Below are 24,883 nucleotides of genomic sequence, written 5' to 3'. Positions count from 1 at the left end.
GAGAGACCCTACTTTTACCTTAATAGACATGAGATTAGCCAGTCGTGCACTAGATTCATTCAATAACAATTTTTTTTTTTTTTTGTGTGGAATATATTCTTTCAGATTCTCAAATTGTTTGGGTTTATAGAAATTGTGTTGGGTTTGGCCCAATAAAAACCCAATGATAATTCTCAACATCAATTTTCATTTATTCTCGTCTAATTTTGATAGTATACTTTTAAGACACAAAAGTATTACATTTGCTCAAACATGTTAAAATGCTACTTTTATATATTTCTGAAAACTATGATACATTACATATACGTAGGAGAAAACAAGATTTTCATTTCTTAAAATTTTATGTTTGTTATAAGAGAATGATGCAGGAGTCACGTAGTTGACGGCTGACGCTAAGCAAAATTGAACCAAAACGGATTTATATTTAAATGTGGATTTGGCTGCTATTACGGTGAAGCACCGAAGCAAATTTAACGAACTGGTACTTTTTGTGAATAGTGACAATTGTAAGTCAAAAATGTAAAAGTAAAATTCACATGAAAGTAAAAATACAAACACAAAAGTTACGTTTGAAACGATCAAATTATAAACCTATTTTTTGGGTGTGAATAGTGACAATTGTACATACTCATTTAAACAAGTAACATAAGACAATAAGACTTTATATGAAAGGTTAGAAGAAAAAAACTCGGGTGGTGAACAACTTATACCAGCTTTCTACTTACAACTTTGATTGTTGACTTGGCTATTGTAAGATCAATGCCCCCACGTGAATACCGGTTCACCCACCTTGCCCAACTCTATTTAACTGCATTTCCAGTATTTATTTTCCGGTTACTTGTTACATTTATAGGTAATTTGTCTACATGATTTCAACTTTAAAAAATAACAGATCTGTTAATTTTTTACTTCATTGACAATCAAACACGGTTTAAAACTACATAAAATATGAAATTTCGCAAGATTTTCTTACCTACAAATTCGAGTTGACAAATTGGCAGTTTTCGGGATGTAAAGAAAGTGATAAATAAAAATTTAGAGAGTAAATAATTGACAACATGAAATTATCCCATATATTTCATTGATTTGCAATATAACATAGTTAGGGGTTTCCAAACAAAAATTTGATGAGTTTCAATGGAATTTTATTTGATAGCATGCTACCATTCTATTTGATAGCATGTTGCCATTCTATTTTACAGAGCATCATATTTTCGTAAAACAAACACTATACAATGCATTACATATTCACGAGTCACAAAGATGCTATCGCGTTACTTTGCCAATCTTAGCACTACAATTACAATCTACCTGAAGTCAATTGTTTTTTCTACAAACCTAATACACCCAGCACAATTGTACATTTTGAAAGTGAAATGTCTTATTTTACGGGAGGCTTAAATCTTGAGGGAATAGAACTACGAGGCCAAAAAAGTGAATAGTTGTAACTTGTAAGCATTTAGGGGCTTTTAGAACAATTGAGCTTTTACTTTCCTTGATCTTGTCTTCTCCGTCTGAATTTATAATATCCAATTTTGCCCGAAAAAATAGATAAAGTGAGCCAAGAACCATAAGGCAAGTGGCTTGTCATCTCTTATCATGAACACGAGAGTTCGACTCTTGTTTTTCCTAGTGGGGCAGCAAATGGTCCCGTCGAAATAAAAAAGTTACATTGAAGTATCATTAAACTTGTTTGAAATGTTTGTGAACTACAAACAGTAAAATTACTAAATTAATTTCTAAGTAAACAATTGGGACAAAATGTTGTATTATTGTATCCACATTGTATAATTGTTAAGTATTATCATCCAATTCAAATGTAAACGTTGTTATTTAAGATTTTATTTCCTTGTGGACTATATATTCAATCCAACTTTCTACCAAAAAAAAATATATTCAATCTAACTAAAGCCAGATCACTCAAAAATGAAAACAATAAAACTGAATAATATTCTATTAATAACTAAAAAAACCAATTTACAGAAATCCGAAGCTAAACGAATGAAAACTGAAACCAAAATGTGTGTGTAAATGTTAATTTGAGTATAAGAAATCTATTTTTGAAATCTAAAAACCAAAGGTGAATTTGAGCCAACCAATACGTAAAAATCCGATCTAAAAGATATTGTAACAGTAAACGATTCTATGTTTTCGAAAAATCCAATAAAAAAATAATCGAGTTCAAGCTAAAACTGAAGACAATCGAATTATGATAGCGAATAGATCCATTCTTCGATTCGTAATTTTTGTTGAGTTACGAATTGGAGAATGGCTCAAAGCATCCGTACCTATTTTAAGTAGACCAAATAGTAGAATAACATAAACTACAAGGCTAGAACTAAAACACTTGTAAAATTAAGGGACTTAGAGAAAAATTACAGTCCAAAAATTTCCTCGAATAATTCGCTGTTTTTTTTATAATATAGTCTTGCTCCTGAAATCTGACGAACATAAGCTCTTTTCGCAAAACACACATCACACACCATTTTCACAACATCGTACTTATCGCCTTCCTCTCTCTCTCAATACCTCTCTCAATTTCTGGATCCACCATGCAAGCTCTTCAATCTTCATCTCTCCGTGCTTCTCCTCCAAACCCACTTCGCTTACCATCAAATCGTCAATCACATCAGCTAATTACCAATGCGAGACCTTTGCGAAGACAACAACGTTCCTTCATCTCCGCATCAGCATCCACTGTCTCCGCTCCTAAACGCGAAACAGATCCGAAGAAACGAGTTGTCATTACTGGTATGGGTCTCGTCTCTGTGTTTGGTAACGATGTTGATGCTTACTACGAGAAATTGTTGTCTGGTGAGAGTGGAATCAGTTTGATTGATCGTTTCGATGCTTCCAAGTTCCCTACTCGATTCGGTGGTCAGATCCGTGGGTTTAGCTCTGAAGGTTATATTGATGGCAAGAATGAGCGTAGGCTTGATGATTGTTTGAAATATTGCATTGTTGCTGGTAAAAAAGCTCTTGAAAGTGCCAATCTTGGTGGTGATAAGCTTAACACGGTAACATTTGAATTGAAATTGATCATAAAGTTTTGATTTTGAAGAGTTTAGGAGTCAAAGTTTTGATTTTTGGTTATTGGGTTTGTTGCAGATTGATAAGAGGAAAGCTGGAGTACTAGTTGGGACTGGAATGGGAGGTTTAACTGTGTTTTCAGAAGGTGTTCAGAATTTGATTGAGAAGGGTCATAGGAGGATTAGTCCATTTTTTATACCTTATGCTATAACAAATATGGGTTCTGCTTTGTTGGCGATTGATCTTGGTCTTATGGGTCCTAACTATTCGATTTCAACTGCTTGTGCTACTTCGAATTACTGCTTTTACGCTGCTGCGAATCACATTCGTCGTGGTGAAGCTGATATGATGATTGCTGGTGGGACTGAGGCTGCTATTATTCCTATTGGGTTGGGAGGTTTTGTTGCTTGTAGGGCATTGTCCCAGAGAAATGATGACCCTCAAACTGCTTCCAGGCCGTGGGATAAAGCAAGAGATGGGTTTGTTATGGGTGAAGGAGCTGGTGTTCTGGTATGTTTCACAAATTCTTAATCTCTCATTGATACTATGAATCTACATACATTTGGCTTGCTCTGTTTTGAATTGTATATAAGAGCCTGTTTTGGTCTTAGTTTATAGAATCTGATGAAACTTGTGTTCCCTAGTCTATTAGCTCTGGAAGTTTCCTTGCACTTGAATTGTACTACATTTTCAAAGTTGGTTTATCTCACCATGAGATTGGCTCATACATGTGACATTTTGTTTTGGAGAGACCCACTAATTGTTGTATGCCCTAATAGGTGATGGAAAGCTTGGAACATGCAATGAAACGTGGTGCTCCAATTGTAGCAGAATATCTTGGAGGTGCTGTTAATTGTGATGCTCACCATATGACTGATCCAAGAGCTGATGGTCTTGGGGTTTCTTCATGCATTGAAAGATGCCTGGAAGATGCTGGTGTATCACCTGAGGAGGTAAAAAACACAAACTTTTCATGCTTCCTAAGTTTTAAGGCTATCTGAAACAAATTTCTTCATTAGATTCGTGTTACTTCCCTACTTATATTCATTCCACGTTTTTCAGGTAAATTACATCAATGCACATGCAACTTCCACTCTTGCTGGTGATCTTGCTGAGATTAATGCCATTAAAAAGGTATTCAAGAGCACTTCAGGGATCAAAATCAACGCCACCAAGGTTCGTCCCCAATGCTCTATGATTGAGTGTTCTTCTTCTCCTCTATTTCAATGTATTTGTTTGCTTTGCATTTCCTGTGAATGACAGTTTCTGTTACAGTCTATGATAGGTCACTGCCTCGGTGCAGCTGGAGGTCTAGAAGCCATCGCCACCGTGAAGGCTATCAACACTGGATGGCTGCATCCTTCCATCAACCAATTTGTACGTATAACAGGAAGTCAAGAAAAGGCTTCTTTGATTCCGCTTTCAGTTTGAACTGTTGCAAGATTTGAACTTGGTCATTGTATTAGACTCTCACACTCTTTGTTTTCTCATTGTAGAACCCAGAACAAGCTGTGGACTTTGACACGGTCCCAAACGAGAAGAAGCAACACGAGGTTGATGTTGGTAAGTGACAAACATGACCGCCTTCTCATTGGATTAAACTGGCAACAGTTTCACTGATTAATGTCTTTCTGTTTTGCTGCAGCCATATCAAACTCGTTCGGGTTCGGTGGACACAACTCGGTAGTCGCCTTCTCTGCCTTCAAACCCTGATTTCTTCATACCTTTTAGATTCTCTGCCCTATCGGTTACTATCATCATCCATCACCACCACTTGCAGCTTCTTGGTTCACAAGTTGGAGCTCTTCCTCTGGCCTTTTGCGGTTCTTTCATTCCCCGTTTCTTACGGTTGCTGAGATTTCAGATTTTGTTTGTTCTCTCTCTTGTCTGCGGAATGTTGTGTATCTTAGTTCGTTCCATATTTGCGTAATTTATAAAAACAGAAACTGAGAGAATCTTGTAGTAACGGTGTTATTGTCAGAATAATCCAATTAGGGGATTCTCATCTTTTATTTCTCAACAATTCTTGTCGTGTTTTTACATTCGAAGAAATTAGATTTATACTGAATTTTTTTTCAGTTATACATATGTTGTGATACATCCGAAAATGTTCTCAAATCACACAGGTTTATTTTGGTTTTCATATATACATTTTTCGGTTTACTGGCTTGAAGGCAGTAGCAAAAGTTAAACCGAATTTACAATGAATTGATTTGGTATGTCTGGTTTTTGGTTTAGAATCTGGGTGTATTATACCGCCTTGAGGAAATCAAACGCGCCAAACAAGCGCGTAGACGTAAGTCCAAAATTGTACCGGCCCAAATTTGGTTAATCAAAAAGCACGTAGACGAAAGGCCCAACTAATATCGGCCCAAAATGACCCTTCCCGCCAAAAAGGGTACAGGTTATCTCACGAAATCCCGCCATAAGGAGAAGATCCGCCCTTTATGCCTCTCGAAATCGGAAATCGAAAATCTCTAATCAGTTTTTTTTTTTTAAGTAGAAGAAGAAAAGTTCTTACGAAGAACCCAGATTTTGTTAAGAAATGGATGTGCCAGAGGAGACGAGGCTTCGCCACAAGCGAGATTTTATCCAGTTCCTCGATAGTGTAAGTCGATTTCTATCACTTTTCTCACCAGACATTTCTCGAGCTTCTGTTCTTATCTAATTTGAAAAATTGGATTTTTTTTACGGATTGTGTAGATGTATATGGAGGAAATCAAGGCTTTGGTACATCAAAAGCGTCACCGTCTCATTATTAATATCTCTGACATTCACCACCACTTCAGGGAAGTTGCCTCTAGGTTCGTCATCTTCTCAATTTGTCTTCCTCGAATTTTTAATCGGTTCTTTAGTATAAGGTTATGAATTTACGGCAGATTTTAGGGTTTTGTTAGATTCAGTGAGGTTAATTTGGGGATTTTTAAGGATTCACTACAATTGTCATATGTTTTGTGACCTTAAAGTTGATTGCTTTGGTTTTTTTGGATAGGATACTGAAGAATCCAAATGAGTATATGCAGTCATTTTGTGACGCAGCCACTGAAGCTACTCGTGCTATTGACCCTAAATACTTGAAGGAAGGAGAGCTTGTCCTTGTTGGTTTTGAAGGTTATTTTGTTTCTCGCGTTGTTACTCCTAGAGAGCTTCTCTCTGATTTTATTGGATCTATGGTCTGTGTTGAGGGCATTGTCACCAAATGTAAGCTCATCATTTTCACTCTATTCCTCTGCTTTTCTTCTGTTTCCTTTGTGTTTTACGTAGAAGATTTTGAACCTCTGACACATGCTTTGCTTTCAGGCTCTCTTGTGAGGCCAAAGGTTGTTAAAAGCGTTCACTTTTGTCCATCAACCGGTGAATTTACCAATCGAGATTATCGAGACATAACATCTCACGCTGGTTTACCCACTGGCTCTGTCTATCCCACAAGGGTAATTACATGTTTTTTGTTTTCGTTTTGTTCATTTACCTGTACTGCTGGAAGATTTGCCTCTTACTGAAGATTGAGTTTTTTTTTGTTCAGGATGATAAGGGAAACTTATTGGTGACTGAGTATGGGCTGTGCAAATACAAAGATCACCAGACCTTGTCAATTCAAGAAGTGCCTGAAAATGCTGCTCCTGGTCAGCTTCCACGAAGCGTTGATGTCATTGCTGAGGATGACCTTGTTGACTCATGCAAGCCAGGAGATCGAGTATCTGTTTTCGGTATTTACAAAGCTCTTCCTGGAAAAAGCAAGGGTAGTGTAAATGGAGTCTTTAGGTGCGTTTTCTTACACATCTGTTAGTTCAAGATGTTTTCACTCTGATAGTCTTGACCGAGTTCTTTCTGTGTAGGACTATCCTCATAGCCAATAATATCGCTCTGCTCAATAAAGAAGCAAATGCACCTATATACACTAAGCAAGACCTAGATAACATTAAAAATATTGCACGAAGAGATGATGCATTTGATCTCCTTGCTCGTTCCTTAGCACCTTCTATTTATGGGCACGCTTGGATAAAGAAAGCAGTAGTTTTACTGATGCTTGGTGGTGTTGAAAAGAACCTGAAGAACGGAACCCACTTGAGGGGGTAAGTCTTGCTTGAAAACAGATTTCAGATTCGACTCATTGGATACTTTTTGTCTAACTCATTTTTCTTTCTTCACTTGAAAACAAATCTTGTGCTTTCAGAGACATCAACATGATGATGGTTGGTGATCCATCTGTTGCCAAATCTCAACTTCTGAGAGCGATAATGAATATTGCACCTTTGGCTATATCAACCACAGGCCGTGGTTCTTCCGGTGTTGGGTTAACTGCTGCTGTGACTTCTGACCAAGAAACAGGTAAAAAGCACACAAAAGCGTTTCCACATTTTTTTATCAAATGCTAAAATCAAAATTTGAAGGAAGGTCAAAAGTGCTATTTCTCATTAAAATCAAATTCTCATTTTCATCAGGGGAACGAAGACTAGAAGCTGGTGCAATGGTCCTCGCTGATAAAGGTATCGTGTGCATTGACGAGTTTGATAAGATGAATGATCAGGACCGAGTTGCTATACACGAAGTGATGGAGCAACAGACTGTAACAATTGCAAAAGCCGGTATCCATGCATCACTGAATGCTAGATGCAGTGTGGTTGCAGCTGCAAATCCCATATACGGAACTGTAAGTTCTCACCGAAGTTTTCCTAATCTACTTACTCTACTGACTAGTATTTTTTTGTCCTAATACCTACTCTTGCTCCTGCAGTATGACAGATCACTGACTCCAACAAAGAACATTGGACTTCCAGATTCGCTGCTTTCTCGTTTTGATCTACTGTTTATTGTGTTGGATCAAATGGATGCTGGTATCGACAGCATGATTTCAGAACATGTCTTGCGCATGCATCGTTACAAGAACGATAGAGGTAGGAAACAAATCATGCTTCTATGTTTTACTAAACATTTCACAACCCATGTCTTGAAACGCATCTGACTTTTGAGTGAACCATAGGTGAGGCAGGGCCAGATGGGAGCTTGCCTTACGCGAGAGAAGACAATGCTGAGAGTGAAATGTTTGTTAAGTATAACCAAACACTACATGGGAAGAAGAAAAGAGGCCAAACACATGATAAAACCCTTACGATTAAGTTCTTGAAGAAGTACATTCATTACGCCAAGCACCGTATTACACCAAAGCTCACTGATGAAGTGAGACAGTGAACTCAAATATATAAATTTTTATGTATCTGATAATCTCTTCCACTAAATCTCTTTTGTTATTAAATTTGCAGGCATCGGAACGTATTGCAGAAGCATATGCAGATCTCAGAAATGCAGGTTCCGATACTAAGGTAATTTATTTCATAAAATAACATTGGACACTGTATCTTTTTCGTCTTGGGAACTTGTATTTGACACAACCATCGAAATCTCTGCAGACTGGAGGTACGCTTCCGATAACAGCCAGAACTCTAGAGACAATAATTCGTCTTGCTACGGCACATGCCAAAATGAAGTTGAGTAGCGAGGTAACAATCTAACTCAAATCTTCTGTTTCCCCACCTGGTCGTGAATATGTTCTATTCAGATTCTTTCTAAAGTGATAACTTTATTTTGAAAGGTTACTAAAGCTGATGCAGAGGCTGCCTTGAAGCTTATGAACTTTGCAATATATCATCAAGAATTAACTGAGATGGATGATCGTGAGCAAGAAGAACGTCAAAGGGAACAAGCTGAACAAGAAAGAACACCAAGTGGACGTAGAGGCAACCAACGCAGGAATAATGAAGATGGAGCAGAGAATGACACTGCAAATGTCGACAGGTAAACTAATTTGATCTCCTCCATGGAAACCTATATCACAGCTTTCTCAACCCTTATACTTTTTTCTTTCTCTTTTGCTGGTCCATTCAGTGAAACAGCAGATCCAATGGAAGTAGATGAACCTTCTGTAGAGCAATTCAGCGGCACGGTCTCTGCAGCAAGGATTGAAACCTTTGAGCGAGTGTTTGGGCAGCACATGAGGACACACAGGCTCGATGACATCTCTATTGCAGATATAGAGACTGTTGTCAACAACAATGGGGTTGGAGCATCTCGTTACTCTGCAGATGAGATTATGGCTCTCTTAGAGGTAATTCACAAATTAAGAGACAAGCTTTCTCATTCTTTAACTTTTTATACAATATCTTCATAACTTTACTCTATTGTGGATTTTATGCAGAAACTGCAAGATGATAACAAAGTGATGATCAGCGATGGCAAAGTTCATATCATTTGATCATATGAAGAAATCAATATTGATTGCATCATCATCATCATATTAGAACTCAAAAATAGTGTAGTAGTAAACTCTTGGAAACCAAAATATCATTTTGTAAAATCTTTATTCATACGTTATGTTTTTTGCATTTACTAGTGAAGTAAAACTGATGATAAAATGCTTAAAAAAACGCATCTGATTATAAAATTTGGAATTTATAACGAAAAGCACAATCCGAGAATAAAATACTTTCATATTTATCCTATAATTTCTTGAGCTGTTTATGCCAAATTTTATACATATGTAATCGACATCAAGATTATAGTGTATATGTTGTTTTAACCCAATGGTAAGAATAGAGTTGTGCCATATATAAGCCAACTTCAAAACCCTAATAATCACTACCTTGGAACTCTCTCGTCTAAAAGATCCATGTTTTTCCATTTGGTCTCTATTACTTTTTTTTTTTTTTTCCAAAACATGTTTGCTTTGTCCATGATGGATCCTATACGTTTCTAAAATTGTACATATAATCAGGTTAAATTCCACAAAGACGGATTGAAATCAGTTTTGGTATACAGAGTAATACAACAAAATCTATTTTTTTTTTTGTTGCCAAATAACAAAATCTATTTTGGTAGGTTACTGCACACGTTTCTCTATCAACCCTAGTCAAAACAATTGAGTTACTAAATAAACTTACGTAGTTAGGCCATACATGTCTCTGATTCAGACCAGAGCTTCTCAGAAATGTTAAGGCCATGAGCAAGAGAAACTTGTCTCCACTCTAAGAATTCTAAATTCTTAAAGTAATCATAAAGTGAGACGTATGTGTAGTAATGTAAGGGGATAAGACATTAGAGGCTATGAAACATTTGCTTATGACCTTGTACAAAAGATGATTAAGACATCAAATTGGAAATATCCGTCAAGTTGTGTCTGAAACAATAGTGAAACTGATTAGTGAAGACTTTTGTGGCCGTGTTTAATATTTTTATATAATTAAATCACCAAGACGTACGATTACAATCTTAATCTCCAAAGTCTTTGTTCATAGTTTCCTCCTCTCATTCTCTCTATGGCTTCTTCATCTTCTTCTCGAAACTGGTTATATGATGTTTTCTTGAGCTTCAGAGGGGGAGACGTCCGCGTAACATTCCGTAGCCACTTTCTCAAAGAGCTTGATCGGAAACTGATCACTGCATTCAGAGACAATGAGATCGAGAGAAGCCACTCTCTCTGGCCCGATCTTGAACAAGCCATCAAGGATTCCAGAATCGCAGTGGTCATTTTCTCCAAAAACTACGCTTCATCGAGCTGGTGTCTTAACGAGTTGCTGGAGATTGTGAATTGCAATGATAAAATTGTCATACCAGTTTTCTACGGAGTGGATCCTTCCCAAGTGAGGCATCAAATCGGTGACTTTGGAAAGATCTTTGAAAAGACTTGCAAGAGACAAACAGAGCAAGTGAAAAACCAATGGAAGAAAGCGTTGACTGATGTAGCTAATATGCTTGGATTTGATTCTGCGACATGGTATGGTTTTTATACTAACTCATTATTAGATACATCTTGAGATAAAATTATGTCATATTCTTTAAAATTGTCCTTAACCTTATTAGGGATGACGAAGCAAAAATGATTGAAGAAATAGCCAATGATGTTTTGGCTAAACTGCTTTTAACTACACCCAAGGACTTTGAAAATTTTGTTGGCATCGAAGATCATATTGCAAATATGAGTGTATTGTTGAAATTGGAAGCTGAGGAAGTGAGAATGGTTGGTATATGGGGTTCCTCGGGGATTGGTAAGACTACCATTGCAAGAGCTCTGTTTAACCAACTTTCTCGGCATTTCCCAGTTAGCAAATTCATAGACAGAGCTTTTGTATATAAGAGTAGAGAAATTTTTAGTAGAGCCAATCCGGACGACCACAACATGAAGTTACATTTACAAGAGAAACTCCTCTCTGAAATTCTGAGGATGCCAGACATAAAGATCGACCACCTAGGTGTACTAGGAGAGAGGCTACAACACCAAAAAGTTCTTATTATCGTTGATGATTTGGATGACCAAGTGATCTTAGATTCATTGGTGGGTCAAACTCAATGGTTTGGAAGTGGGAGCAGAATCATTGCGGTTACAAATAATAAGCATTTCTTAAGGGCTCATGAGATTGATCATATTTATGAAGTTAGTCTCCCAACTCAGCAACACGCTCTTGCAATGTTATGTCAATCTGCTTTTAGGAAAAAATCTCCACCAGAAGGTTTTGAGATGCTTGTAGTTCAAGTTGCAAGACATGTGGATAGTCTTCCTTTGGGTCTTAATGTTTTGGGTTCATATTTGAGGGGCCGGGATAAGGAGTACTGGATGGAAATGCTGCCAAGGCTTGAGAATGGTCTACACGATAAAATTGAGAAAATACTAAGAATCAGCTATGATGGTTTAGGTAGCGAAGAGGATAAAGCGATATTTCGTCATATCGCATGTCTTTTCAATCATATGGAAGTCACAACCATCACGTCGTTGCTCACAGACTTGGGTATTAATATTGGGCTAAAAAACCTAGTGGATAAGTCCATCATTCATGTCAGACGGGGTTGTGTGGAGATGCACCGTATGCTACAAGAAATGGGCAGAAAAATTGTTCGCACACAGTCCATTGACAAGCCTGGGAAACGAGAATTTCTGGTGGATCCAAATGATATTTCTGATGTACTCAGTGAAGGCATTGTAAGTTCTCTTTTAATATGTGGTCCTTAATTTCATAACACAGTATGTGAGGTTAAGAGAATGTCATCCGATAAATGATGAATTGTATGGTTTTGTCTCTTTCTCATTAATATCATATTTTTTTTCAGGGTACTCAAAAGGTTTTAGGTATATCTTTAAATACAGGTGAAATTGATGAGTTGTATGTACATGAGAGTGCTTTCAAAGGGATGAGTAATCTCCGTTTCTTAGAAATTGATTCGAAGAACTTTGGAAAAGCAGGTAGATTGTACTTACCCGAAAGTTTGGACTATTTACCCCCTAGACTCAAACTATTGTGTTGGCCCAATTTTCCTATGAGATGTATGCCTTCTAATTTTCGTCCTGAAAACCTTGTGACGCTCAAAATGCCGAATAGCAAGCTACATAAGCTGTGGGAAGGAGTTGCGGTAAGTATTTTAATTTTTGTATGACAATATGTCACGTGATGTGTAATTTGTACTAAGCAGTGTGTTTAATTTTTATTGAGTACAGTCGCTTACATGCCTAAAGGAAATGGATATGGTTGGATCATCAAACCTGAAAGAAATTCCAGATCTTTCCATGCCTACTAATCTTGAGATACTTAAACTTGGTTTTTGTAAGAGTTTGGTGGAGCTTCCTTCCTCTATAAGAAATCTCAATAAACTATTGAAATTGGACATGGAATTCTGCCATAGTCTGGAAATTCTCCCAACCGGCTTCAACCTCAAATCTCTCGACCACCTCAACTTCCGATATTGCTCGGAGTTGAGGACTTTTCCCGAATTCTCAACCAACATCTCCGTTCTCATGCTTTTTGGAACAAACATTGAAGAATTCCCTAACCTCGAGAATCTTGTTGAGCTTAGCTTATCAAAAGAAGAGAGTGATGGGAAACAATGGGATGGAGTGAAGGTATGTACCTTCTAAACTTAACGTTTTCTCCAACCTCTTTAACTAACACTTTTATATATATAAATTATTGTCGATTCGTACATGAAATGATGTATATTCTTCTATATAGTACTAGATCCGGCCATAACACGAAAATAAAATCAATGTTGTTTACATTTCACAAATTATGTTTGACACTTAGATTAAATATTATGTTGTTAACATTAATTTTACAAAACTCTGTTTTCATTCAGCCGCTTACGCCCTTCTTGGAGATGTTGTCTCCCACTTTGAAGAGCTTGAAGCTCGAGAATATTCCAAGTTTGGTGGAGCTTCCTTCCTCATTTCAGAATCTCAATCAACTGAAGGAGTTGAGCATCACATACTGCAGAAATCTGGAGACTCTTCCCACAGGAATCAACCTCAAATCTCTCAATTACCTTTGTTTCAAAGGATGCTCACAGTTGAGGAGCTTTCCTGAAATCTCAACTAACATCTCAGTTCTCAATCTAGAAGAAACAGGGATTGAAGAGGTTCCTTGGCAGATCGAGAACTTCTTTAACCTCACTAAGCTAACTATGAGGAGTTGCAGCAAGCTAAAATGTTTATCCCTAAACATTCCTAAAATGAAAACTCTGTGGGACGTTGACTTTTCAGATTGTGCGGCGTTGACTGTAGTTAACTTAAGTGGCTATCCAAGTGACACACTTTCCGAGGAGGAGGATGATAGTTTGGACCCCTTTCTCGATTTCAGGGGCTGCTTCAGCTTGGATCCAGAAACTGTCCTTCACCAAGAGTCAGTTATTTTCAACTCCATGGCATTTCCAGGTGAACAAGTGCCATCATATTTCACGTACCGTACTACTGGAACCTCCACCATTCTCCCCAATATCCCTCTACTTCCAACACAACTCTCTCAACCATTCTTCAGATTTAGGGTTTGTGCGGTGGCAACCGCTTTCAATATAGTATCCATCCAGGTAAATAGTCGGTTCACAGGCAGATTTGGGAACAGCTTTGATTTCTTTGGTGAGGGACATGAACTCATGGAAATACGGAAGGGTGATATGTTGATATTTGACTGTCGTATCCCTTTCAACGAAGATAATGCTCTTCTAGCTCGAGGGGACTACGATCACGTGGATATGAATATTCATATAAGTGGAGATTCAGAATCTACGTTCGAATTAAAAGGATGGGGTATACGCCTCTTAGAGGACTGTTCATCAGTGGAGAACCGACTTGTTAATCCAACACATGCGTATACACCTGTTCAAGGACTTGTTAATGAGATTGAACACAATGAAGACTCTGGAGATAACAATGTAGAGACTAAGAGAAGCGCGAAGCGAATGCGGGTAAGCATTAAGAATGAACAAAACATAATATTGGTTATCAGGATCAACAGAACATTTTAATTGCTTATGTAGATTTGTTTTGTTTTTCAGATCACGTAAAGACTCAAGAAACCTATGACTTGCCCCTACCTCTATACCTAGGACTGGGAGGAACACATGATGTCACTTTCAATCTTTGATCTTGAATGTTGCAATGAATAGTTTTGCCGGTTATAATGGTACAACAAGATCAAAGGAGGACATGCAGCGACTGATCTCTAGTATCTCCCTAGCTAGATAGACGTTTTCAGGTAACCCAAAACTCATAAACCATGTTTCCAACAGATGTTGCCACCGACAAAAGAGTTGATTTCAATTGGTGATTATATACGATGCCCTTCAGTCTCTATTTTGGTCTTATGTGCTTATAAATTAAGTTGTTGGGTATTTCAAGTTGTCAAGTCAGATAATGTATTCATGGTCATTAACTTCCTGAATATTATCTGATTGTTTTAGGTTCAACTCAAGATAAAATTGTATGAAATCAGATTGGTATATCCGTATATTTTATATAGGGCTTTCACTGATTAGTGAACATGTTTTTGAATCCCATGAAAGCAACAGGAACAATGGAAGAAGAGGAAACAAAGCAAAGTACATGTATATAGGTGTTATTAGATCTATAAATGTACATTATTATTTTTGAAGAACTATATACAAAGTTTCTTACATAATCCATTCCACAAAAATTCGAGGAAGTCAAGTCAGGTTGGTATATGCCTCTGTTTCAGGCCCGTGAAGCCATTTTTCGTTCTATTGTGTATAGAAGTAGCCATGCTTAGCTAGTGGTGTTTTCTTAATCTTTTGTAAAATCGATTTTAAGTACTTTATCCAATGATATTTTGAGGACTTTTGCGGAATTAAATATCACATATCCAGGATTTTATTGAATCAGTCTCCACTTGTAATTTTATACTCTAGACTTTTTTTTTTCTTCATTGAGTAGATGTCGTTAGACCAAAATTTAATTGATAAATTGTAAAAATATTAAATCCAACAAGAAAATGACATATAGGTGGAAAATGTTTTAAGAGATGTCCTTGTGTCACACTCTTGTCTTCTTTCTTTTCATAATGGTGTTTTCGTCTTCTTTCGTTCAAATTAAATATGAGTCGAGAACAGACCACGACCATAATAATATTAATTTAAGTCCCTTTGAATATGCATAAAATTACCAACCATAATTGCAACTCTTGCTTAGGGTTTCAATTTCACAATAACGATGAGAAAATGAGTTGACTTCTTCTTTTTGAGTTGCTTCTTAGTTGTTCTAACTTCACAAAATAACTATATTATACAATTTAAACTATGATTTTCCTTTGGAAAACACTAAATTACAAAGCTATATGGATCCACCAATGCCTATCTTTGCTCTCGTAGCAGAAAGACTCGAAATGGTACCAAAAAGTCTACGTTAGACACTCTACAAGATTGCGACGCGACGCCTCACTAATTCTCCTCTAATTTCCTTCTTACAATCTCAATCTCCAAAGTCTTTGTTCTTAGTTTTCTCCTCCTCTCACTCTTTCTCTCTATGGCTTCTTCATCTTCTTCTCGAAATTGGTTATATGATGTTTTCTTGAGCTTCAGAGGGGGAGACGTCCGTGTAACATTCCGTAGCCACTTTCTCAAGGAGTTCGATCGGAAACTGATCACTGCTTTCAGAGACAATGAGATCGAGAGAAGCCACTCTCTCTGGCCCGATCTTGAACAAGCCATCAAGGAATCGAGGATCGCAGTGGTCGTTTTCTCCAAAAACTACGCTTCATCGAGCTGGTGTCTTAACGAGTTGCTGGAGATTGTGAACTGCAATGATAAAATTATCATACCGGTTTTCTACGGTGTGGATCCTTCCCAAGTGAGGTATCAAATCGGTGAATTCGGGAAGATCTTTGAAAAGACATGCAAGAGACAAACAGAGGAAGTGAAAAACCAATGGAAGAAAGCGTTGACTCATGTAGCTAATATGCTTGGATTTGATTCTTCCAAATGGTATGATTTTTATACTAAATTCATTATTAGATACATCTTAAAATAAAATTGTTGTTTCATATTTCTTAAATTATCTTTCACCTTATTAGGGATGACGAAGCAAAAATGATTGAAGAAATAGCCAATGATGTTTTGCGTAAACTGCTTTTAACTACATCGAAGGATTTTGAGGACTTTGTCGGCCTCGAGGATCATATTGCAAATATGAGTGCACTGTTGGATCTGGAATCTAAGGAAGTGAAGATGGTTGGTATATGGGGTTCCTCGGGGATTGGTAAGACTACCATTGCACGAGCTTTGTTTAACAACCTTTTTCGGCATTTCCAAGTTAGGAAATTCATAGACAGATCTTTTGCCTATAAGAGTAGAGAAATTCATAGTAGTGCCAATCCTGACGACCACAATATGAAGTTACATTTACAAGAGAGCTTCCTCTCTGAAATTCTAAGGATGCCGAACATAAAGATAGATCATCTAGGTGTACTAGGAGAGAGGCTACAACACCAGAAAGTTCTTATCATTATTGATGATGTGGATGATCAAGTGATCTTAGATTCATTGGTGGGTAAAACTCAATGGTTTGGAAATGGGAGCAGAATCATTGTGGTTACAAATAATAAACATTTTTTAACGGCTCATGGAATTGATCGTATGTATGAAGTTAGTCTCCCAACGGAAGAGCACGCTCTTGCAATGTTATGTCAATCTGCTTTCAAGAAAAAATCTCCACCTGAAGGTTTTGAGATGCTTGTAGTTCAAGTTGCAAGATATGCTGGTAGTCTTCCTCTGGTTCTTAAGGTTTTGGGTTCATATTTGAGTGGGAAGGATAAGGAGTACTGGATAGATATGCTGCCAAGGCTTCAAAATGGTTTAAACGATAAAATTGAGAGAATACTAAGAATCAGCTATGATGGGTTAGAGAGTGAAGATCAAGCGATATTTCGTCATATCGCATGTATTTTCAATCATATGGAAGTCACAACCATCAAGTCATTGCTCGCAAATAGTATATATGGTGCTAATGTTGGGCTGCAAAACCTGGTTGATAAGTCCATCATTCATGTCAGATGGGGTCATGTGGAGATGCATCCTTTGCTACAAGAAATGGGCAGAAAAATTGTTCGCACACAGTCCATTGGCAAGCCCCGAAAACGAGAATTTCTGGTGGATCCAAATGATATTTGTGATGTACTCAGTGAAGGCATTGTAAGTTTTTTGTTTTTTATATATATAAAAAAGTTTAATTTGTGGTCTTTCCATAAGTCATAACTCAGAATATGCGTTAAGATAATTGTATTGTTTTCTCTTTCTCATTGATATTATATTTTTTTCAGGATACTCAAAAGGTTTTAGGTATATCATTGGAGACAAGTAAGATTGATGAGTTGTGTGTACATGAGAGTGCCTTCAAACGGATGCGTAATCTCCGTTTCTTAAAAATTGGTACGGATATCTTTGGAGAAGAAAACAGATTGCATTTACCTGAAAGTTTCGACTATTTGCCTCCTACACTTAAACTATTGTGCTGGTCCGAATTTCCAATGAGGTGTATGCCTTCTAATTTTTGCCCTAAAAACCTTGTCACGCTCAAAATGACGAATAGTAAGCTACATAAGTTGTGGGAAGGAGCTGTGGTAAGTTTTGAGAATAATATATGTCATTATTGCAATGCTTATTCTAATTTTTTGATATAACAATAATCTATTTCTATTGATCTCTGTGTTTAATTGTTGTTGAATACAGCCACTTACATGTCTAAAGGAAATGGATCTAGATGGATCAGTCAATCTGAAAGAAATTCCAGATCTTTCCATGGCTACTAATCTCGAGACACTTAATTTTGAGAATTGCAAGAGTTTGGTGGAGCTTCCTTCCTTTATACAAAATCTCAATAAGCTGTTGAAATTGAACATGGCATTCTGCAACAGTCTGGAAACTCTTCCAACTGGTTTTAACCTCAAATCTTTGAACCGCATCGATTTCACTAAATGCTCGAAGTTAAGGACTTTTCCGGACTTCTCAACCAACATCTCAGATCTCTATTTGACTGGAACAAACATTGAAGAACTCCCTTCTAATTTACATCTCGAGAATCTTATTGATCTTAGAATATCAAAAAAGGAGATTGATGGGAAACAATGGGAAGGAGTGATGAAGGTATGTAGTTCTAAACTCTACGTTATCTTTTATGAAAAATGTATGAAGTTATATATAGGTTTGGGTTTGCAAGGAGGGTTAGAGTTTAGTCAATAAATAAAATTTATATTTTTTGTTGAAACTTCATAGTACTACTAGTTATGTGAAAGTAAAAAATATAAATGTTGGTGATTTTGTTAACTAACATCTTAATATTGTTTATTTGGTTTAGCCGCTTAAACCCTTACTGGCGATGTTGTCTCCCACTTTGACGAGCTTGCAACTCCAGAACATCCCAAATTTGGTGGAGCTTCCTTGCTCATTTCAGAATCTCATTCAACTGGAGGTTTTGGACATCACAAACTGTAGAAATCTGGAGACTCTGCCCACCGGAATCAACCTCCAATCTCTCGATAGCCTTAGTTTCAAGGGATGCTCACGGTTGAGGAGCTTTCCTGAAATCTCAACCAACATCTCAAGTCTCAATCTAGAGGAAACAGGGATTGAAGAAGTTCCTTGGTGGATCGATAAATTCTCTAACCTCGGTTTGCTAAGTATGGATCGTTGCAGCAGGCTAAAATGTGTATCCCTACACATTTCTAAACTGAAACGTCTTGGAAAAGTTGACTTTAAAGATTGTGGGGCGTTGACTATAGTTGATTTGTGTGGCTGTCCAATTGGGATGGAGATGGAAGCAAACAATATCGACACAGTTTCCAAAGTCAAACTTGATTTCAGGGACTGCTTCAACTTGGATCCAGAAACTGTACTTCACCAAGAATCAATTATTTTCAAGTACATGTTGTTTCCAGGGAAAGAAGAAATGCCATCATATTTCACTTACCGTACTACTGGAAGCTCCTCTCTGACCATTCCTCTACTTCACCTCCCTCTCTCCCAACCATTCTTCAGATTTAGGGTTGGCGCATTGGTAACTAATGTTAAGCATGGAAAAAATATAAAGGTGAAGTGTGAGTTCAAAGACAGATTTGGGAACAGCTTTCATGTTGGCTCGGATGATTTCTACGTTTATCTACTTTTCACGAAAAGTCAGAAGGGTAGTCAAATGTTAACTATATTGGACTGTTGTATCCCTCTAAACGAAGGTAATGCTTCTCTAGCTCAAGGGAACTACTACGATCATGTGGATATAAATATTCATATAAGTAGTGGAGGTTGGAGATCTACGTTTGAATTAAAAGAATGGGGTATACGACTCTTAGAGGAGGACTCTTCATCAGCAGAGAACGGACTTGGTAATCCAAACAGTACTCTTCCACATGTTTCTGAAGCCGAAGAAGGCAATATGGGGTATTATACACCTCTTCAAGAAGGACTTGTTAATGAGATTGAACACAGTGAAGAGTCTGGAGATATCAATGTAGGGACTAAGAGAAGCAAGAAGCGAATGCGGGTAAGCATTAAGCATTAATTGAACATAATGACTATTCATCTCTCAATTCTTTTTGTGTAAATATAATGACAACTGAATTACTTTTTCTACATGTTTGTGTAGCCGAAGAAGACAATATGGGGTATTCACCGCTTCAAGAACTTACTGAGAAGCAGGAAGCGAATGCGTGTAAGCATTAAAAATGAAAGACCACTCAAGAAATCTAGGACTCGCCCTGCCTCAATACCTAGGACTGGGAGGAACACATGACGTCGTCGTCACTTTCAATCTTTGATTGTGAATGTTGCAATGAGTTGTTTTGCCGGTTATAATGGAACAACAAGATCAAAGGAGGACATGCAGCGACTGATCTCCAGTATCTCCCTAGCTAAATAGATGTTTTCAGGTAACCCAAAAATCTTAATAAATAGATAGTTCCACAAAGAATATGTGGAGCATCTTCATTATGAATCTTTTCAATAGATTTTGCCACCGACTAAAGAGTTGCTTTCAATTGGTGATTTCATACGATGCCCTTCAGCCTATTTTGATTTCTTGTGCTTATTAAGTTGTTGAGCTTTCAAGTGGTCAAGTTAGATAATTTAACAATCTTTTACCAAATTTTTTTAATGCAATGACATGTGGTTTATCTCTTTTTATGTATTATTTTATTTATGTATTGTTCTTCTAGTTCTCTATCTATGATTTTTCTTCATGCTCTAGTTGAATTAGGCCAATTTGACTATTGCTTACAATCGAATTCATCAAGCCATCAAAAGTGGTAATGAATCGATGGATTTATCATTAGATGGGCAAATAAATCAACTCTAAAACCTATGGCACAAAACATTCCAATTTCGATCACATTCACTACCCCTTCTTGTCGGGTTCATACTTAGACCTGCCGTTAGCAAAGACGAAAGAGTAAAATCAGTTCAACAAGAGGTCGTGTCTTGAGTATGTTGGAAAAAGAAGACAATAGATAAATATGTGTGAAGTGGATATTTCGGAAATAATATCCTTCTTTCGCTTCAATGGAATGAACAAAATTTAGCTAATTAAAGGAAATAAAATTAAAATAAAACAAAATGCAAATGATAAGTGTTATTTTATAAGTTTATCAAAAGGATCATTTTTTCATTCACCAAAACTTACAACACAAAACTAATTACCAAAGTGAAGATTTGGAGGACTTGAATATGCCAAAAGGAAACCCAAATCCAAAACAACATCTCAATTCTAATTACATACAAGTTTCACATTTTTTAATGTGAAATAAAACCACACAATGATACAACCGAAGATGCGGAACCGATCAAACTTCATGACTGGTTTGAGTAGATGTGGGAGGAGGAATCGCTTTACCACGCCCCATTGTGAACCCTCTCGTCCCATCAGGCATTCTCGGGCCAGGTGGACGCTTTGAGACCTCAACAGGATGATAATTAGGATGAGAAGATGATGAAGCTGTTCCATGTCCTGTGGGAAAAATTACAAAAAAAAAATGGTCTTAAAATTTCAATTTTCCTCTCCTTAGTTACAATAAGTGGAAAGAAATGGACTTTCTCTAAGAAAAGTACCAATGCCGTTGCCGCCTTGATGATTCTGTCGTCTTCCTTGTCCTACAACTCTGCCTTTGTTTCCATTTTTATCCTTCTGATGATTGCCACCGTCCTGAAAATAGTTAAAGGACAATCCGCAATTATAAACAGCTGCTTGGGTCCTGGTTTAATGGCACATCGTAGTGTTGATCCCAAATCTTGCTTTGCAAAGATGAGATCAATCAATTAATAATAGTATTAAGATAAAACTTACATCATCAGCAGGATTATCAGAATGATGGAGACGGTGATTTTGATGTTCACGCGTCTTTTTGTTTTTCTCTCCTCCAGTTTGATCATGAACTCTGCCTGTAGTGTCCTTTTCTTTATCGACTTCCCTCCGAGCTGGTCTTCTCTGTGCAAACTTTCCCTATGATGAATAATAATCCATTGATTAATAGAAGTTCTAATCTGATTCCATATGCATTTTGTAAGTTGAAAGAAAGATTACTTACTGCTGCTTGTTCAAGAAGCTTAACTCGCAACCCATTTCTCCAGTCTTGCTCATTATTCAATGTAGCTGCCTGCACACCCAATAGTAAAAGTTGCTAACCACACACATTCCTTAAAAAGAGAAAATCTACTGCGCCTAAGACTTTTTTTTATACTAACCGCTTTTTCAGCTGCCTCCACCGTTTCATACTCCACAAAGGCATGTAACTAGCCAAAAGAAAAAGAAGCTAATTACTTACACATAAACACATATATGTGCTTGTGATTCCAAATAAGAAAGTTTTCCACAACGTTTCTTACTCTGGTTCTGATGAAATTTTCCTTCTTCCCACCCTTCTCTGATTCTTCAACAGCATTTGGATCACATATGGATACACTTTTAATACTGCAATTGCAGAAAAATGGTTTTTTAGTATGTAAAGGGATATAACAGGAGAAATGGAGTAACAAGATAACAAGATAGATAACACCATAGCCTACCTTCCAGCTTTACCAAATATCTCTCGAATATTCTCATTTGAATGATCCTCTGGCAAATTTTCTACCAAAACAGTGAAAATCTATGGGACACAAATCAGAAACGGATATATCACAAAAGAAGCAAAAGAAACAACACAAAAGTCAGACTGAAAAACAAGAGTCATGTTTGAGACGATTGATACCTTTGGATCTCTGATCTCAGGAAGAGGACTCAGCCGCTTCACCTTCTTCTCATCAGCGCTAACAACCTGCAGGTTGACCAAAAAGATACTTAACCTCTGATTTTACTCCAACAACTTCCATTCATACTACTGTAAAGAAGCTTACAAGAAACGATGACTCCTTTAAGGCTGATACTATCAAAGCATGATCTCGAGTAAGCTTCTTCATTTTGTGGAACGTAGCAATGGTAGAAATAGGAACTGCACAATGAAAAGAAAGCTATTGAAATTGTTCTTAACAGTTCCATAATCAAGTGGCTATAGATAGTCATGGAGTAATCAATACAGAACTACTTTATTTCCTCAAAATGTAATATATTTTCAGCAATTAGAGTTTAGCCACCTTAAATACTACTTTCCATGGTTCTGCAAGAATACGTTTGGTACAGGAAAGAACCCACTTTCGTATATCAGTTGCAATTTCTCTATTCAATAGACAACGGTCACAAAGTTTCATACTTTCAAAGATACATGTTTCAAGTATCAGAAAGACGTTCATAACTCCAATAGCGATTCCTCAAAGTTGGTCACAGAAAATAGCATAAACTAATGCCTATTTCCAAGTAAAAAAAGTATACTCACCAAAGCCTTTTTTGTTTCTCTTCATTGCATTCAGAAGAAATTTGTCAGTAGGCAAATTCTCGTCACTAAAGTAGTATTCAACCTGCAAAAAGTAGAACAACACTAGATTCAGCAAAAACCTTAAGATGAAGAACATACCAATAAATCCCAAATGTTAAGCATATTCGTGAAACTACTCGTTAAGATAATTAATGAAGTGCCATAACCTAAAACCAATCGACATTGATACACAAGAAGCCATTGAATCAAAGTTAACTAATTCCAAAATTGCTCGATCAATTCAGCCAATTCATCAATAGAAATTGATGATCACTTGCCTGTCTAATGATCTTCTGATTCAACTCATCGATTGGAACAACAACACCATCGGTCTCAACCGGATTCTCGCCGTGATCCTGATCGCGATCCTCGCCGCTATTTCGCTCGTGGTCAAAATCATCATCAGACGGAGATAAATTCGGTATCTCCGAGACGTTAACAACAACATCATCGGAGGATTCAGTAACTGGAAACGAATCAACTTCATGTAACGGCGATTGCGGTTGGGAAAAATCCGCGGTCGCGTCTTCTGGTGCGTGAAGTGGAACGGCGTCGGAGATGGAAGGCGATTCCATCTTCTCACCGGAGCGAAGAGGAAGAGAAGACATAAAAGAGTCGCCGGAAAAGAATCCTCCCGCCCACTTTCGCTAATTGCCGTTTTGAGTCTCTCTTCCTCTTACCTCTCAGCCGACACGTCTTCTCGCTTCTCCGTTTTTATATGTCGGAAGACTTTTTCCTGAACGGTCAAAGGGCTAGTTTCGTCATTTTCTATCAAACGACACCGTATTTGATTCCACTAAGTTCGAGGTAACATTGATGGGCTTTTGATATGGAGGCTTTTTAAGAGGTTTTGATTAGCCCGGTAAGTTTTTAAAGGAAAGCCTAGCAATAGAGGCTAAAATTGCATGAAATAATATCTAAGATCAAATCATGAAAATGTGTGTACATTTGATAATGTGTATACTGTCTACAAGAATAAATGAAGTGAATATTTTGGCAGTTAGTGGGCTTGATCTAGCCCATTTAAAAGGCTTTGACCAATAGTTTGCAGGTAAAATTGCAGGAGATTCATATATGAAGTTATGAAAATGTGTAATTTGTATACTACAGGAAGAACATGTCAATAACATGTAATATGCAAGTTTGAACATGAATGTTGACACATCGACGTACTAACACATACTACTATACTACAAATTATGGTCAAAACTAGCTAACTATAGGTGAAAAGTTGAATTATAGCTCAATATATTGTAATACTCGATATATTGAGTAGTTGTAATTTTGTGGTTCTGGTCTAAAATTGTATTTTCATTGCATACTAATTTGTTGTATTTGATTGTACATCCTTTATCAATATATCTTTTTTCCGTAAAGATATATTGATATACACATTTGTAAGTGATGTGACTAAACTCATTGGTTTGGATTGGAACCCTAAGCGATTAGGACATGAGAGAGCAACAAATCTTGAGAACACTTATATTGGAATGATGACTCGGAGATTAAAATTTTATAGTCTCTCTTATCAACCACTTAAAAGGAATGTTGATCTATACACTAACATATCATCAAATATTATTTACCAAATTGATCACTATACATGTTGAAATTGACCATTTAAGTTTAAGAGTGATTTATTCCGTATAAGTTATTGATTTCCCATTTAATAGAAGAATAATGTAAGAATTACTTTT

General features: G+C 37.0%; 5 protein-coding genes and 1 long non-coding RNA gene across 17 annotated transcripts; 4 read left to right on the top strand and 2 right to left on the bottom strand.

Moving 5' to 3' along the window:
* Positions 1–2,342: 2,342 nt before the first annotated feature.
* Positions 2,343–5,126, top strand: KASI (3-ketoacyl-acyl carrier protein synthase I). 3 transcript variants are annotated; one of them, NM_001036941.1, is made up of 8 exons: positions 2,447–3,017; positions 3,109–3,234; positions 3,400–3,540; positions 3,810–3,983; positions 4,093–4,206; positions 4,306–4,407; positions 4,527–4,593; positions 4,676–5,096. In NM_001036941.1, exons 1-8 carry the CDS (start codon positions 2,553–2,555, stop codon positions 4,741–4,743), a joined length of 1,257 nt encoding a protein of 418 aa, NP_001032018.1. In that variant the 5' UTR covers positions 2,447–2,552; the 3' UTR covers positions 4,744–5,096. The 3 variants fall into 3 exon arrangements, with proteins under 3 accessions (NP_199441.1, NP_001190479.1, NP_001032018.1); NM_123998.3 differs by having other exon boundaries at positions 2,343–3,017; positions 3,109–3,540; positions 4,676–5,126; NM_001203550.1 differs by having other exon boundaries at positions 2,440–3,017; positions 3,109–3,540; positions 4,306–4,455.
* Positions 5,127–5,475: 349 nt separating this feature from the next.
* Positions 5,476–9,533, top strand: MCM3 (Minichromosome maintenance (MCM2/3/5) family protein). 4 transcript variants are annotated; one of them, NM_123997.3, is made up of 15 exons: positions 5,479–5,638; positions 5,734–5,834; positions 6,023–6,231; positions 6,331–6,461; positions 6,554–6,792; positions 6,867–7,103; positions 7,205–7,359; positions 7,473–7,681; positions 7,766–7,925; positions 8,012–8,208; positions 8,292–8,351; positions 8,439–8,528; positions 8,621–8,823; positions 8,914–9,133; positions 9,224–9,533. In NM_123997.3, exons 1-15 carry the CDS (start codon positions 5,576–5,578, stop codon positions 9,278–9,280), a joined length of 2,331 nt encoding a protein of 776 aa, NP_199440.1. In that variant the 5' UTR covers positions 5,479–5,575; the 3' UTR covers positions 9,281–9,533. The 4 variants fall into 4 exon arrangements, with proteins under 4 accessions (NP_001332361.1, NP_199440.1, NP_001332360.1 ...); NM_001344669.1 differs by having other exon boundaries at positions 8,621–9,133; NM_001344668.1 differs by having other exon boundaries at positions 8,439–8,823.
* Positions 9,534–9,765: 232 nt separating this feature from the next.
* On the bottom strand, positions 9,766–10,025 carry AT5G06795. The gene has a single exon (NR_142948.1). It is a non-coding gene; the product is annotated as an other RNA (long non-coding RNA).
* A 66-nt stretch (positions 10,026–10,091) lies between these two features.
* Positions 10,092–15,210, top strand: AT5G46270 (Disease resistance protein (TIR-NBS-LRR class) family; the record flags this gene model as incomplete). 5 transcript variants are annotated; one of them, NM_001344667.1, is made up of 8 exons in its annotated part: positions 10,092–10,103; positions 10,320–10,798; positions 10,885–11,998; positions 12,127–12,426; positions 12,512–12,913; positions 13,147–14,250; positions 14,341–14,540; positions 14,854–14,895. In NM_001344667.1, 7 exons carry the CDS (start codon positions 10,092–10,094, stop codon positions 14,347–14,349), a joined length of 3,420 nt encoding a protein of 1,139 aa, NP_001330137.1. In that variant the 3' UTR covers positions 14,350–14,540; positions 14,854–14,895. The 5 variants fall into 5 exon arrangements, with proteins under 5 accessions (NP_001330137.1, NP_199439.5, NP_001330138.1 ...); NM_123996.6 differs by having other exon boundaries at positions 14,341–15,002; NM_001344666.1 differs by having other exon boundaries at positions 14,323–15,002.
* A 468-nt stretch (positions 15,211–15,678) lies between these two features.
* Positions 15,679–20,483, top strand: AT5G46260 (disease resistance protein (TIR-NBS-LRR class) family). Its single transcript, NM_123995.2, has 6 exons — positions 15,679–16,281; positions 16,371–17,487; positions 17,616–17,915; positions 18,025–18,438; positions 18,650–19,831; positions 19,934–20,483. The coding sequence occupies exons 1-6, from the start codon at positions 15,824–15,826 to the stop codon at positions 20,078–20,080; spliced, it is 3,618 nt and encodes a 1,205-aa protein (NP_199438.1). The 5' UTR covers positions 15,679–15,823; the 3' UTR covers positions 20,081–20,483.
* A 365-nt stretch (positions 20,484–20,848) lies between these two features.
* On the bottom strand, positions 20,849–23,902 carry LARP6a (RNA-binding protein). Of its 3 annotated transcripts, none has more exons than NM_180810.3 (11): positions 23,465–23,902; positions 23,148–23,229; positions 22,672–22,766; positions 22,527–22,592; positions 22,345–22,424; positions 22,165–22,249; positions 22,024–22,071; positions 21,867–21,935; positions 21,626–21,781; positions 21,391–21,484; positions 20,849–21,289 (listed from the first exon to the last, which is right to left on the bottom strand). In NM_180810.3, exons 1-11 carry the CDS (start codon positions 23,792–23,794, stop codon positions 21,126–21,128), a joined length of 1,269 nt encoding a protein of 422 aa, NP_851141.1. In that variant the 5' UTR covers positions 23,795–23,902; the 3' UTR covers positions 20,849–21,125. The 3 variants fall into 3 exon arrangements, with proteins under 3 accessions (NP_851141.1, NP_001078721.1, NP_568660.3); NM_001085252.1 differs by having other exon boundaries at positions 20,923–21,289; positions 21,397–21,466; positions 21,622–21,781; ... (1 more) ...; positions 22,020–22,071; positions 23,465–23,871; NM_123994.4 differs by having other exon boundaries at positions 20,923–21,289; positions 21,397–21,466; positions 21,622–21,781; positions 23,465–23,871.
* Between the last annotated feature and the right edge of the window lie 981 nt (positions 23,903–24,883).

Source organism: Arabidopsis thaliana, chromosome 5, assembly GCF_000001735.4.
Source record: "Arabidopsis thaliana chromosome 5, partial sequence".
NCBI classification, from domain to species: domain Eukaryota; kingdom Viridiplantae; phylum Streptophyta; class Magnoliopsida; order Brassicales; family Brassicaceae; genus Arabidopsis; species Arabidopsis thaliana.
This window is presented reverse-complemented; position numbering and strand designations above follow the sequence as displayed.